Source organism: Chiloscyllium plagiosum, chromosome 1 (genome assembly GCF_004010195.1).
Source record: "Chiloscyllium plagiosum isolate BGI_BamShark_2017 chromosome 1, ASM401019v2, whole genome shotgun sequence".
NCBI classification, from domain to species: Eukaryota; Metazoa; Chordata; class Chondrichthyes; order Orectolobiformes; family Hemiscylliidae; genus Chiloscyllium; species Chiloscyllium plagiosum.
In genome coordinates, this window is record NC_057710.1 from 88,711,371 (window position 1) to 88,724,150 (window position 12,780).

At 40.9% G+C, this 12,780-nt stretch overlaps 1 protein-coding gene across 4 annotated transcripts in view; it reads right to left on the minus strand.

Annotated features, from left to right (window-relative positions):
• Positions 1 to 12,780, minus strand: part of dcun1d4 (DCN1, defective in cullin neddylation 1, domain containing 4 (S. cerevisiae)) — a 72,187-nt gene that overhangs the window by 18,453 nt on the left and 40,954 nt on the right. For all 4 annotated transcript variants that reach the window (XM_043691125.1, XM_043691143.1, XM_043691153.1 and 1 more), the window contains 3 exons: positions 7,240 to 7,310; positions 3,172 to 3,263; positions 1,449 to 1,557 (listed from right to left, as the gene is read on the minus strand). In XM_043691125.1, coding sequence (XP_043547060.1) covers positions 1,449 to 1,557; positions 3,172 to 3,263; positions 7,240 to 7,310 — 272 coding nt within the window. The remainder of the gene's footprint in view (positions 1 to 1,448; positions 1,558 to 3,171; positions 3,264 to 7,239; positions 7,311 to 12,780) is intronic.

Consider the following 12,780-nt stretch of genomic DNA (forward strand, 5'->3'; position numbering starts at 1 on the left):
AATGCTTATTGTCATATTACAAAGCTGTAACTGGTGGAGTGCCTCAGAAATCACTATGGGATCATCAACGATCAATATCTGTGTCAAAGATCTGGAGGAAGGGACTGAACACCTCTGGGACACCCGGACGAACCAACCCAACCACCCTGTGGCTCAACATTTCAACTCCCCCTCCCACTCCACCAAGGATGTGCAGGTCTTTGGGCTCCTCCATCGCCAGACCACAACAAAATGATGGTTGGAGGAAGAGCGCCTCATCTTCCGCCTAGGAACCCTCCAACCACAAGGCAGGAACGCGGGTTTCACCAGTTTCCTCATTTCCCCTCCCCCCACCTTGTCTCAGTCAAATCCATCGAATTCAGCACCGCCTTCCTAACCTGCACTCTTCTTCCTGACCTCTCCGCCCCCACCCCAGTCTGACCTATCACCCTCACCTTGACCTACTTCCACCTATCGCATTTCCAATGCCCCTCCCCCAAGTCCCTCCTCCCTACCTTTTATCTTAGCCTGCTTGACACACTTTCCTCATTCCTGAAGAAGGGCTCATGCCCGAAACGTCGATTCTCCTGCTCCTTGGATGCTGCCTGACCTGCTGAGCTTTTCTAGCAACACATTTTCAGCTCTAATCTAAGAAAATACTCTTCTGCCAGCCCAAAACCAAAAATACAAATTTTTCTGAACTGAAAGCTAAACTACCAGCCTCCCCATATCATTTGTTTTCCTAAGTTTAGACTCAACAGCGAAAACACTTCAACAAACATGACATATCTGGCTGAGCACTTACGAAGTCACATTTTGAAAATTTGGACCCAGCAATTAATGGGTCTAAATAAGAAAAAGAAATTATACAGGCTGGGTGGACTAAAGGGCCTGTTCTTGTGCTGCATTGAATTGTATTATAATTAAATTGTAAAACATCTCTTGAAAATATGATTGAGTCACTTTTCCAAATGACTTTCCAACCTCTTTTACAAACTAAAACTGCCATTCAATAAGATCAGTTCTGATTACCCACCTGCTCACCATAATACTTCACAAATCTATCCTTGCCTTAAAAACATTCAACAAGGTAGCCTCAACTGCTTCACCGGGCAGCTTCACAATCCTTTGGGTGAAGTTCCTCAACTCAGTACCAAATCTCCTCCTCTTTGAGGCTATGCCCCCAGAGCTCTAGTTTCACCCACCTGTGGAAACAGCCTCCCTGTAAATTCCCAACTGATAACAAGTTATATACTTTTATCATAGCTTTTAATGGATGGGAATGGGGGCAATTTTAGTGGTTTAGTAAAGATGTGAATGTATCAAATTTTTAAAAAGTCCCGAATTTACTATATTTTTCTATGAGGCAAGAGAACAGTATTTTTTTAAACTGTGAATGTCTATTAGTCTTTGTCTTATGACAAGTTTTGGAATTTCACTCATTTACATTTTTCAATAGAGTCACTTACCCGTGCAAAATCAAAGGCGTATCTGTACACAAGTTTAAAATTTGTGGGTTCATTCAACAATGATCTCAAGTAATCTAATGAATTTCTCAGTTTCTCGGTTGTGTCACATCTTAAAAGTGAAAAACAAAAAAAAAATGAAAGATTTTGTTTACAAAAATCACATTAGGTTATCAGACCATATGCATGACACCTTCATTGTTGAATATTTAGTGAATAGTGACAAGGAGCAGATTTTGGGGATGGCAGGAAGAACCCTTGCCCCCTAAAGTCAATAAACAATAAAACAACTATCCCTGACTAAGACTGTCTAATATTTAGAGACAAGACTTCAAAAGCGAAGTTAAGAAATATTCTTACATTCCAAGCATAGGAAGAAGTTTGGAATTCTCTCCCATAAATGACAATTAAGAGTGAAGCTGAAATTACTCAACTTATTGATTAATAATAACTGGTTAAGAAATATAGGAAAAAGGCTGACATGAGCTATAGAGGGAAGCTGAAAAGGCTGGAGCTGTTTTCCCCAGAGGGTCGGAAGCTAAAGGGTGACCTGAACGAGGTTTACAAAATTATGATTCGGAGATGCCAGTGTTGCACTGGCGTATACAAAGTTAAAAATCACAACACCAGGTTATAGTCCAATAGGTTTAATTGGAAGCACACTAGCTTTCGAAGCGACGCTCCTTCACAATCACCTGATGAAGGAGCGTCGCTCCGAAAGCTAGTGCGCTTCCAATTAAACCTGTTGGACTATAACCTGGTGTTGTGTGATTTTTAACTTTGTATAAAATTATGAGGAGCATGGGTAGGGTAAATAGGCAAAGTCTTTTCCCTGGGGTCGGGGAGTCCAGAACTGGAGGGCATAGATATAAGAGAGACCTAAGGGGTAACTTTTTCACGCAGAGGGTGGTACATGTATGGAATGAGCTGCCAGAGGAAGTAGTGCAGGCTAGTACAATTGCAACATTTAAGAGGCATTTGGATGGGAATATGAATAGGAAGCGTTTGTAGGGATATGGGCCTGGTGCTGGCAGGTGGGACTAGATTGGATTGGGATATCTGGTCGGCATGGATGGGTTGGACCAAAGGGTCTGTTTCCATGCTGTACATCTCTATGACTCTATATGAATTCAGGGGCAGAACAGGTCTAAAGAGCTAAACAATTAAGTGCCACTTCCAAGTTCAGGGCAAGTTAATCAAATTACATGCATTTTACAGAAATAAGGTTATTGTTGTAGAAAGAACTCTTCTCATTACCAATATCGGTTGCCTAAATTAAGTATTCTTAGTTCAATTACCCTGGTTCACAATACTGTTGACGCACCTCCAGCAGCTCAGCCCAAACTGTGAAAAGGCACTGCTAATCACATTTGTGGCAATATTTCTTGACTTCCCACAAAAGCAATCCTACACTATTGGAATGAGATTGCCAATTAAAGCAGGATTAGGAACAATTGCATGAAGGCCAATATTCACTAGAAATTGAATGAGATGCTACCCAAACATCTCATGTACGACTCCATCAACAGATAGAACAGAAGTGTGAATCCAGCAGTATAACATTTAATGAACTGAAATGGCCATTTTTTTGTATTGCAGAATTGCAAAGTAAGAAATAGAATAGGTGAATTCTACACTTTTAAAAGTAAAACATTACTTTAACATTTGAAACTTAAGTTAACTGGCAACTATTTCAAACAAACACTAAATCAAAAACATTTCATACTGTAATAAGGTCATTCCCTTCAACCATTCTTGTAGAGTGAAGTAACCCATGCTCTGGGCATCCAACTTCCAGGCAAGCACTAACATTACCACCTACAATAAGTAAAAGAGATCAATAATAGCGTACATTAATAAGTGTTTTAAGATTTCTGCAATCAGAATCCAAAGAACATATTCAATAGTTCTGTTACTAAACCAATATCATTTTGATTATTGCAATAATTAAGATCAGTTACATGTAGTGGCCAGCTTAACCCAAATAATTAAAAAAGAGAAAACCACCCCATAAAGTATTTTATAGTTCCAACCTCCTTTAACTACTTCTGTACCACCACAAAATGATTGAATTTTTGAAAAACCATTCACAATATGGGCCCTACAGGCTAGGTCAGCATTTATCAGTAAACTCAATTCCCCTGGACAAAGTGGTGCAGAGCTGCCTTTTTGAACCTCAGCAGTCCTTAGTGCTGTTAGAGAATTAAGATCAGGCTTTTATCTCAGTGATGGAACAGCAATATAGTTCAAAGTTAGGATGGAGTGAGACTTGGACGGGAACTTGGAGGTCGCGTTCAATACATCGGCTGCCCTTGTAATGTTAGCGATCGGTCTACATGAGTTGCTGCATTTAGATGGGACACATGGCTGCCATGTACACAGTTGGTACAGTATGAATATTGAAATTGTTAGATGGGGTTTCAATCAAGCAGGCTGCTTTATTCTGGATGGTGTTCAGCTTTGAATGTTGCTGGAATTCTACCTATCCAAGCAATGGGAGAATATTTTGTTTCTTCCCAATGCGCCTTGTAGGTAATGGACAGGCAACAGGGGAAGAGAGGTGATGAGTTATTCATACAGAACTCCTAGCCTCTGACTTCCCTCTGGTAGGCACAGTTTTTACATGGCTGGTCTACTTCAGTTGCTGGTCAATGCTAACCCCCATAACATTCAAAGTGATGATTCAGAGATGGAAATGCCATTGAACATCAAGCAGCAACAGTTAGATTCTCTTCTGTTGAAGCAGGCTATTGCCTGGCACTCGCACCACAAAATGTTGCTCATCAGCTCAAACATGAACTCTAAAGGAGTCATAAATGATGACCACTGTTCACTTAAAGCAGAGCTTGACCTCTGTCCCAACAAGGGGCATCATTGAAACGGCAAGATGATGACCTAATGTATTATCATCAATAGATTATTAATTTAGAGATCCAGATAATGTTCTGGGGACCTGAATTTGAGTCCTGTCTTGGCAGTTTGTGGAATTTGAATTCAATAAAGAAATCTGGACTGAGGAACCTAAATGTGAGCATGAAACCACCAATAGTCAGAAAAACCTATCTGGGTTCACTAATGTCTTCAAGCTGTCTGAAATCTATCCCATTCAGCACAGTAGTCGGGCCACACATGGATGGAATCTGCAATGTGAAGGCAAGAGCTCATCTTCACAAGAACTCCTAATGATATTGTAATAGACAGATGCGTCTGCAACAGGTGGACTGTTGAGGAGGAGGTCAAGTTGGTTCCCTCATCACCTGTTGTACAGTTATACCCTTTAGGAATTGGTCAGTTCAAATCTGTTATGGTGCTACAAAGCCAATCTTGGCAATGGTCACTCTAAAGGCACGTCTAAGTGGTGTTCAACATGGAGAGCTAATTCATCAGTTTTTCTTCCTTTTTCTTGGAGGTGATGGAAACAGACAGACACAGAGTAAGATAAAGAGGCAAAAAGCAAGTCAATTGTGGGTGCAGGAGGTGGGGGAGGGGAGGTGGGTTAGCAAGAGAGAAAAGAGGCATTAATCAGTAGTTTTCCTTGGGCACATTTGTCCTGACACCAGCCTTCATGGAATCGATGTTGAGGCCTCCGACTTCAACTCTCTATTTACCGCTGTACTATCACATCTAATGGGTCTGTCAGTGGAATGGGTTATATCCCAAGATGGCTAAATTTGGGACACTGTTTGGAAGGGGAGTCTCTTTCAGGCTTTTCTTGATTAGTCTATGGGGCAGACCTCAAATTTTGACACTTACCCTAGATACTAAAGAGAACTTTGCTGTGTTAATAGTGCTGCACATATAGTCATTCCTGATGAGTTGGTTAGTGCCAGTTGATCTATTCAGTTTCACTCCTTTTGTCAGACTTTAAGCTGTTTATATACAACTGAGTGGCTTGCGAGGCCATTTCAGAGGGCATTTAAGATTGCTGTTGGCTTTGAATCAGTGTCATGAGGCCAAAGCAGGTGAGGAGAGCAGAACTTTCTTTCCTTAATGGACATTAATGAACTTCAACTAGCATTTTTGAAATCATAGTTTATAAAAACAGCATAAAAGTCCGAACTGTCAAGAAGTATACGTCTGACAGTGCTATGCTTTCAATTCCTTGCCTAAAATATTTAAAAAGCTGTTTGGTTATTTCAATCAAAATAGCACTTGCACAATGTGAACTTATGGAGGAAATTGGTGAATACTTTAGTGCACTATTGCAGAAAATAAAAGGGATAATATCAGTTCACTGCATTCTAATGAGTCTGATCCTGGTTTTTGGTGTGTGCATCAAAAGTAACACACTTTTCCAGAAGGGCACAGCAGAGCACCCAGGAGAAAGATCAACGGAATCTTCACAAGCAGGATAAATCTTAAAATTCAGCAGGACCAATTAGGTTTGGAATAAGTTTTTTTAAAAACCCTTATTTCTACAGACCATTTTTGTTAAGGTATGTTAAAAATATAAATTATTTGGTCCATCGAGAATAGTGCAACTGCTGTTATTAAACTTCTGCAACAAAAACATTTATCTTTAAATGCTATTGTAGACTGACTCAGCAACGATTTATAGCTAGGTCTCCAATTAGCCCTCACTATATTCCATTTGAATTTTAAAAAAACTTTACTGTAAAGGAAATTAGTGGGGAAAATGTTGGAGAAATGGAAAAGAAAATGACAGATTTCAACTGTTAGTATAGAATCACTTGTACTCTTGAATATTCATTTCTGGTTTGAATTAGTCTCTTCAAAACACCAATTCTACAATTGAGAGAGAGACTTGGTATACTTAATTGTATTAGAAGGAAGAGGCAGAATAAAAGGGGAATTAGATTATTAGATTACTTTACAGTGTGGAAACAGGCCCTTCGGCCCAAGTCCACACCGACCCACCGAAGCGCAAACCACCCATACCCCTACATTTACCCCTTACCTAACACTACGGACAATTTAGCATGGCCAATTCACCTGACCTGCACATCTTTAGACTGTGGGAGGAAACCGGAGCACCCGGAGGAAACCCACGCAGACACGGGGAGAACGTGCAAACTCCACACAGTCAGTCACCTGAGGCGGGAATTGAATCCGGGTCTCTGGCGCTGAGGCAGCAGTACTAACCACTGTGCCGCCCACAATTAGAAACAAGACAGATACAAAAGATTAGTACTTATTGCCTATGTGCAGGATAAGCATTTTTTTTTGGTTGAATGGTCTATTTCCATGGTGTTACAACTATCCATTTCCATGCTATCTGCTGTTTTATGTAAGCAGTGCCAATTTGCTCAAATGTTAGCACCAAATATATCAACCATTTTTAAATGCAGTTTTCTTGCAAAAGATACACATTACTTATTCTCATTTAAATAACTGACACAAACATCTTTTGACAGTTACAATTTTCTCCCTCAAGCAAAAACTAAAATTCTGCAATTCTTAAAAAAATTGGATTGCAATTAGTCAGCAGAAAGATCCATTTCTAGCTCACAAAAAGGACATGACTTTTCACTTTCAGGGAGATGGTTTGTCATCATCTGCATAGACTGTCAAGTCTTCTGAAAAGCTGTAAAATTGTTTATCTATCTTATAGTTTGTGACCACTATATTATGTTCAATTCCTTAAAGTGCCAAAACATAAACTGTTCCATAATCCTGAAAATCTCTACACATCACAAACACAGAAAAGGTTCAGCCTAGCTTTCTCATAAATACACAATACAAAAGCAGTTTAATGTTAATGCTTAAAACAAAATTTTTAAAAGTCTAAGTTAGCCTTTTTCCACTGTTCTATGTCTTACAGACGAGCACTTACATTTTCAGGTTCAACTCCAATATCTTCACAGAATTTCTCCATGTCTTCAGGGCCTATAACATCATCACTACCTGCAACATAGCACATTACTTTGATATTTTGTTGCAATACTTTCCCAGAGTAATGCCAGATAGTGTTGATCTCTCTCTGCAAACAAATTTCTGATGGCAACAAATACCCTTACAGTTACAACGTTTGATTTAATTTGGAGCAGCAGTTCCAAAATATAAGGTAGTCTCACATAGTCAGGAATACATTGCTGAAAATCTAACCGGAATCTATGTTAAAATTGGAGTTATTTTCATGGGCATTCCTTAGCATAAGTATAAAACACTCTACCCAATCTCCACAGTGAAGAATGGAGTTTAAAATGGTTAACTTCATACATTGGAAAATTAAACAATATATTCCACTCCACCATACAATTAGATCATGGCTGCTCATCTACCGCTCTTATCATTAGTCTCCAGAAATCTATGTACTGCTGTCATTACCATGCTCAATGACTGAGCTGTCACATCTCATTGAATTAGAAAACTGCAAAGATTTACTATCCAGTGAGAAATGAAATTTTCCCTCATCTCAGTCTTAAGTGGTCTATCCTTTAACCTGAAACATGTCTCATGGTTTTAGGCTCACTTGCAAGGATAAATATTAACATTCATTCTGTCATGCCTTTTAAGAATTGTGTCAGTTTCAATTAAGTGAATTCATTCTTTGAGATACCATGGAATAAGGTCTGGTCTCCAAATTATACAACCCTAGAGATTGTGACCCTCCATTGCACTTTCTCCCCATGAGAAGTGTAACCCTCTTCAGGAAAGCAGCCAAAACAGTAAACAATACTCCAATGCACTATCATAGCACCATGAGAGACACCGATGGCCAACACATCCTGATATCTTTGAAACAACCAGCTCAGGTGTTACGGCACATCTCTGGAGCCAACTGGACTTGAACCTAGACTTCTGGCCCAGAGGCAGGAACACTACTACTGCACTACAAGAGCACAGTCTCCACATCTATTGCACCACAATTCAATTACAGTTCATATTTTCTAATCAACCTGTTCAGGTGATTTATTGCACACTACGCGAACAGGTAGCACTGAACCTGGGCCTCCTGGCTCAGAGGTAGGAAAACTATTACTGTGCCACAAAATCACTGACCTACACTTACACAAATGCTCTTTACACACAACTAGATATTTTTTCCTACCAAATCATAGAATCTCTATACTATGTAAAGAGGTTATTCAGCCCATCGGGTCCTCCGAACTGCAACCCACCCTATCCCTGTAACCTCACATTTCCACTGGCTAACCCATCTAGCCTGCACACCCCTGGAGATGATGGGTAATTCAGCATGGTTAATCAACTTAACCTGAACATCTTTGGACTGTGGCAGGAAGCCCACACAGACATGGACAGAATGTGCAAACTCCACACAGACAATCGGCCAAGGGTGGAATTGAACCCAAATTCCTGGCACTGAGAGGCAGCAATGCTAACCACAACCATCATGCTGTCCATTTTGGATTTATTAACCACCACCAGTAAATAACTAGTGTTTTCCAATTCATTACTTTACAAAACCAGTTAAGAGCAATGCAGATCATCATGTTCTTAAATCCAAATTGATACAGATTGTGAAAAGCATGGTTGTAGCACTGATCCTTGTGACACCCAATTAGCACCAGCCTGCCATGGCAAGAATGATTAATTTATTCCTACGTTTTTCTGATTGTTAATCAATTCTCAGTTCATACAAGCATATTTCCTTCAATTAGTAATTGGTCAGAAGACTCGCCATTATCTGGAACACACAACGGTGTGACACTGGTACTAATCAAACCAGGGGCAGATATGCAGAAAAGAGCAAATTCAGTGACTTACCTCAACTGAGAGCATTGTTCAATTGAAAGGCTACACGGATGGGAGGTTAAAAACAGTCGAGTGGAGTGTTATACCAAAAACAAGTTCCTCAGGTTTCCCACTGTAGTCAGCAAGCTAGATCACAAACCAATTTTAATGTGTATGGATTGGATGGAAGTTGACTGGGAACATCCCTCTGTACATCAATGCTGTTCAGGGTCCTGCCATTAACTGGAAACCTTTCCTGAATATTTCATCTCCCAAAGTGCAGCATCTCACATTTACATGATTAAACTCTACCAGCCACTTCGCTAACCATATCTGCAACCGATCTATATCCTACTGTATCCCTTAACTTTCTGCACTATCCACAACTCTACCAATTTTCATATCATCTGCAAACTCATTAACCCACCCATCTACATTTTCATCCAAGTCATTCATATTTATCACAAACAGCAGAGGTCCTAGTACAGATCCCTGCAGAACACCGCTAGTCAAGGACATTCAGCCTTAAAAAACAAACACTTCCACCACTACTTGTGCCTTCTAGGCAGGCCAATTCAAAATCCAAAACTGCCAAGTCAACTTGAGTCCCATGCACCTTAAATCTTCTGGAAGAGCCAACCTGGATAAGGGACATTGTCGAAAGCCTTACTGGCATCCACTGCCTGACCCTCATTTATCACCACCTCGAAAAATTCAAATCTAGTTAGTAAGACATGACTTGCCCTGCACAAAGCCATGCTGACCGTCCCTAATTAGGTCATGCTTTTCCAAATGCACCTAATTCCTATCTATGAGAATTTTCTCCAAGAGCTTCCCAACCACTGGTGAGACTCAGAAACATAGAAGATAGGAGCAGAAGGTGGCATTCAGCCCTTCAAGCCTGTTCCACCATCCATCACAATCGTCCAACTCAATAGCCTAATCCTGCTTTACCCCCATAACCTTTGATCCCATTTGCCCCAAGTACTGTATCTAGCTACCTCTTGAATCCATTCAATGTTTTAGCATCAACTACTTCCTGTGGTAATGAATTCCACAGGCTCATCACTTGTTGAGACCTCAACAGTCCACCCTTAAATCTCAGACTGTGACCAGTGGTTCTGGATGCACCCATCAGGAACATCCTCCCTGCATCTACCCCATCTAGTCCTGTTAGAATTTTCTAAATCTGTTACATCTCCCCCTCACTCGTCTGAACTCCAGCAAAAACAATATCTCTCTTCATACGTCAGTCCCGCCATCCCTAGAATTATCCCAGTAAACCTTCTCTGCTTCCTTCCTCAAAGAGACCAAAACTGCACATAATATTCTAGATATGGTCTCACCAAGGCCCTGTATAACTACAGCAACACATCCATGTTCCTGTACCCAAAACCTCTCACAATAAAGGTCAGCATACCATTTGCCTTCTTTACCACCTGCTGCACCTGCATGCTTGCCTTCAGCAATTGGTGCTCAAGGACACCCAGATCCTGCTGCACACTTCTCTCTCCCAATTTACAGCCATTGAGATAGTAATCTGCCTTCTTGTTTTTGCTTCCAAAGTGAATAATCTCATTTATCCAAATTATACTGCATTTACCAATAAATTGCCCATTCACCCAATCTGTCTGGATCATACATACTTGAAGGACCTCTGCAACCACGTCACAGTTCACCCTCCCACCCAACTTTATCATCTGCAAACTTTGGGATTTTACATTTTGTTCCCTCATCTAAAATCATTAATATTGTGAATAGGAGTACCAGCACTGATCATTGTGGCACCCCACTAGTTACTGCCTGCCAATTCTTGCTCCTTGCCAACAAGTTTTCTATCCAACTTGGTATACTTCCTCCAATCCATGCACTCTAATATTTCTTGTCAGATTTTGTCAAACACTTTCTGAAAGTTCAAATATATCATGTTGACTGGCTCCCTCTAGTCAACTCTACTAATTACATCTTCAGAGAATTCCAACAGATTGGTCAAGCATGATTTCCCCTTCATGAACCCCTGACGACACACTGATTCTGCCACTACTTTTTAAATGCTCCTCCATAAAGTCCTCAATAATGGATTCAAGAATTTTCCCCATTATAGGCTTACTGGTCTATAATTCACTGGTTTCTCTCTACCTCCCGTTTTGAATATTGGAGTGACATTGGAGGGTAGCTAATCTGCAGGGACTATTCCACAGTCTTTAGAATCCTGCAAAATGACAAATGCGTTCACTATTTCTAGAGCCACTAAGTACTCTGGGATTCTCAGGCTCTGGTGATTTATCCGCCTTCAATCCCCTCAATCTTCCCAGCACTATTTCTCCACTAATACTGGTCTCCCTCAGTTCTTCCCTCTCACTAAACTCACCGGTCTATGGGTTCCTGGATTATCCCTATTTCCCTTGTGAACAGAGGAACAACATTTGTTACTCACCAGTCCTCCAGGACCTCTTCAGCGACTAGCAAAGATAAATATCTTGGTTAAGGCCCCAGCAATCTTCTCTCTTGCCGTCTCAATAACCTAGAATAGGTACCATTATGCCTTGTGGACTTATCCAGTCACAGGTAGATAGGATATTGAAGGTGGTGTTTGGTATGCTTGTTGCAGCTGTACAGGGAGATTGGTTAGGCCACTTTTGGAATATTACATGCAGTTCTGGTCTCCCTTCTATAGGAAGAATGTTGTGAAACTTGAAAGGGCTCAGAAAAGATTTACAAGGATGTTGTCAGGGTTGAGCCATAGAGAGGTGAATAGACTTGGGCTATTTTTCCTGAAGGGTTGGAGTCCGAGAGGTAACCTTCGAGATTTTATAAAATGAGGGGTATGGAAAAAGTAAATAGACAAGATCTTTCTCTTGGTGTGGGGGAGTCCAAAACTGGAGGGCATAGTTTTAAGGTGAGGGGGAAAGATTTAAAACTGATCCAAGGGGCAACGTTTTCATGCAGAAGGTGGTACGTGTATGGAATGAGCTGCCAGAGGAAGTGGTCGAGGCTGGTACAATTACAACATTTAAAAGGCACCTGGATGAGTATATGAATAGGAAGGGTTGAGGGGGATATGGGCCAATTACTGCCAAATGGGACTAGATTTATTTAGGATACCTTGTCAGCATGGACTTGTTGGACAGAAGGGTCTGTTTTCGTGCTGTATATCTCTGACACTAATATTCATCAAGAGACCCAATACCAATTTCTTTATCTCAAAATGCCCTGGCATATTAGCATGCTCCATACGTCTCACTATCCTCCATATCCTAATCCTGGGTGAATACTGAAGCCAAGTACTCATTTAGGATCTCACCCACAGCTTCTCCCTCCATGCACAAGTTCCCTCCTTAATCCTTGAGTGGTCCTATCCTCTTGTTTTTAATATATTTGTAGATTGCCTTGGGATTCTCTTTAAGGAGAAAGTGAGGTCTGCAGATGCTGGAGATCAGAGCTGGAAATGTGTTGCTGGAAAAGCGCTGGTCAGGCAGCATCCAGGGAACAGGAGAATCGACGTTTCGGGCATAAGCCCTTCTTCAGGAATGAGGAAAGTTTGTCCAGCAGGCTAAGATAAAAGGTAGGGAGGAGGGACTTGGGGGAGGGGCGTCGGAAATGTGATAGGTGGAAAGAGCAAACCATTATCTCCCAGACCGTCCATAACCTCATCACCTCGGGGGATCTCCCATCCACC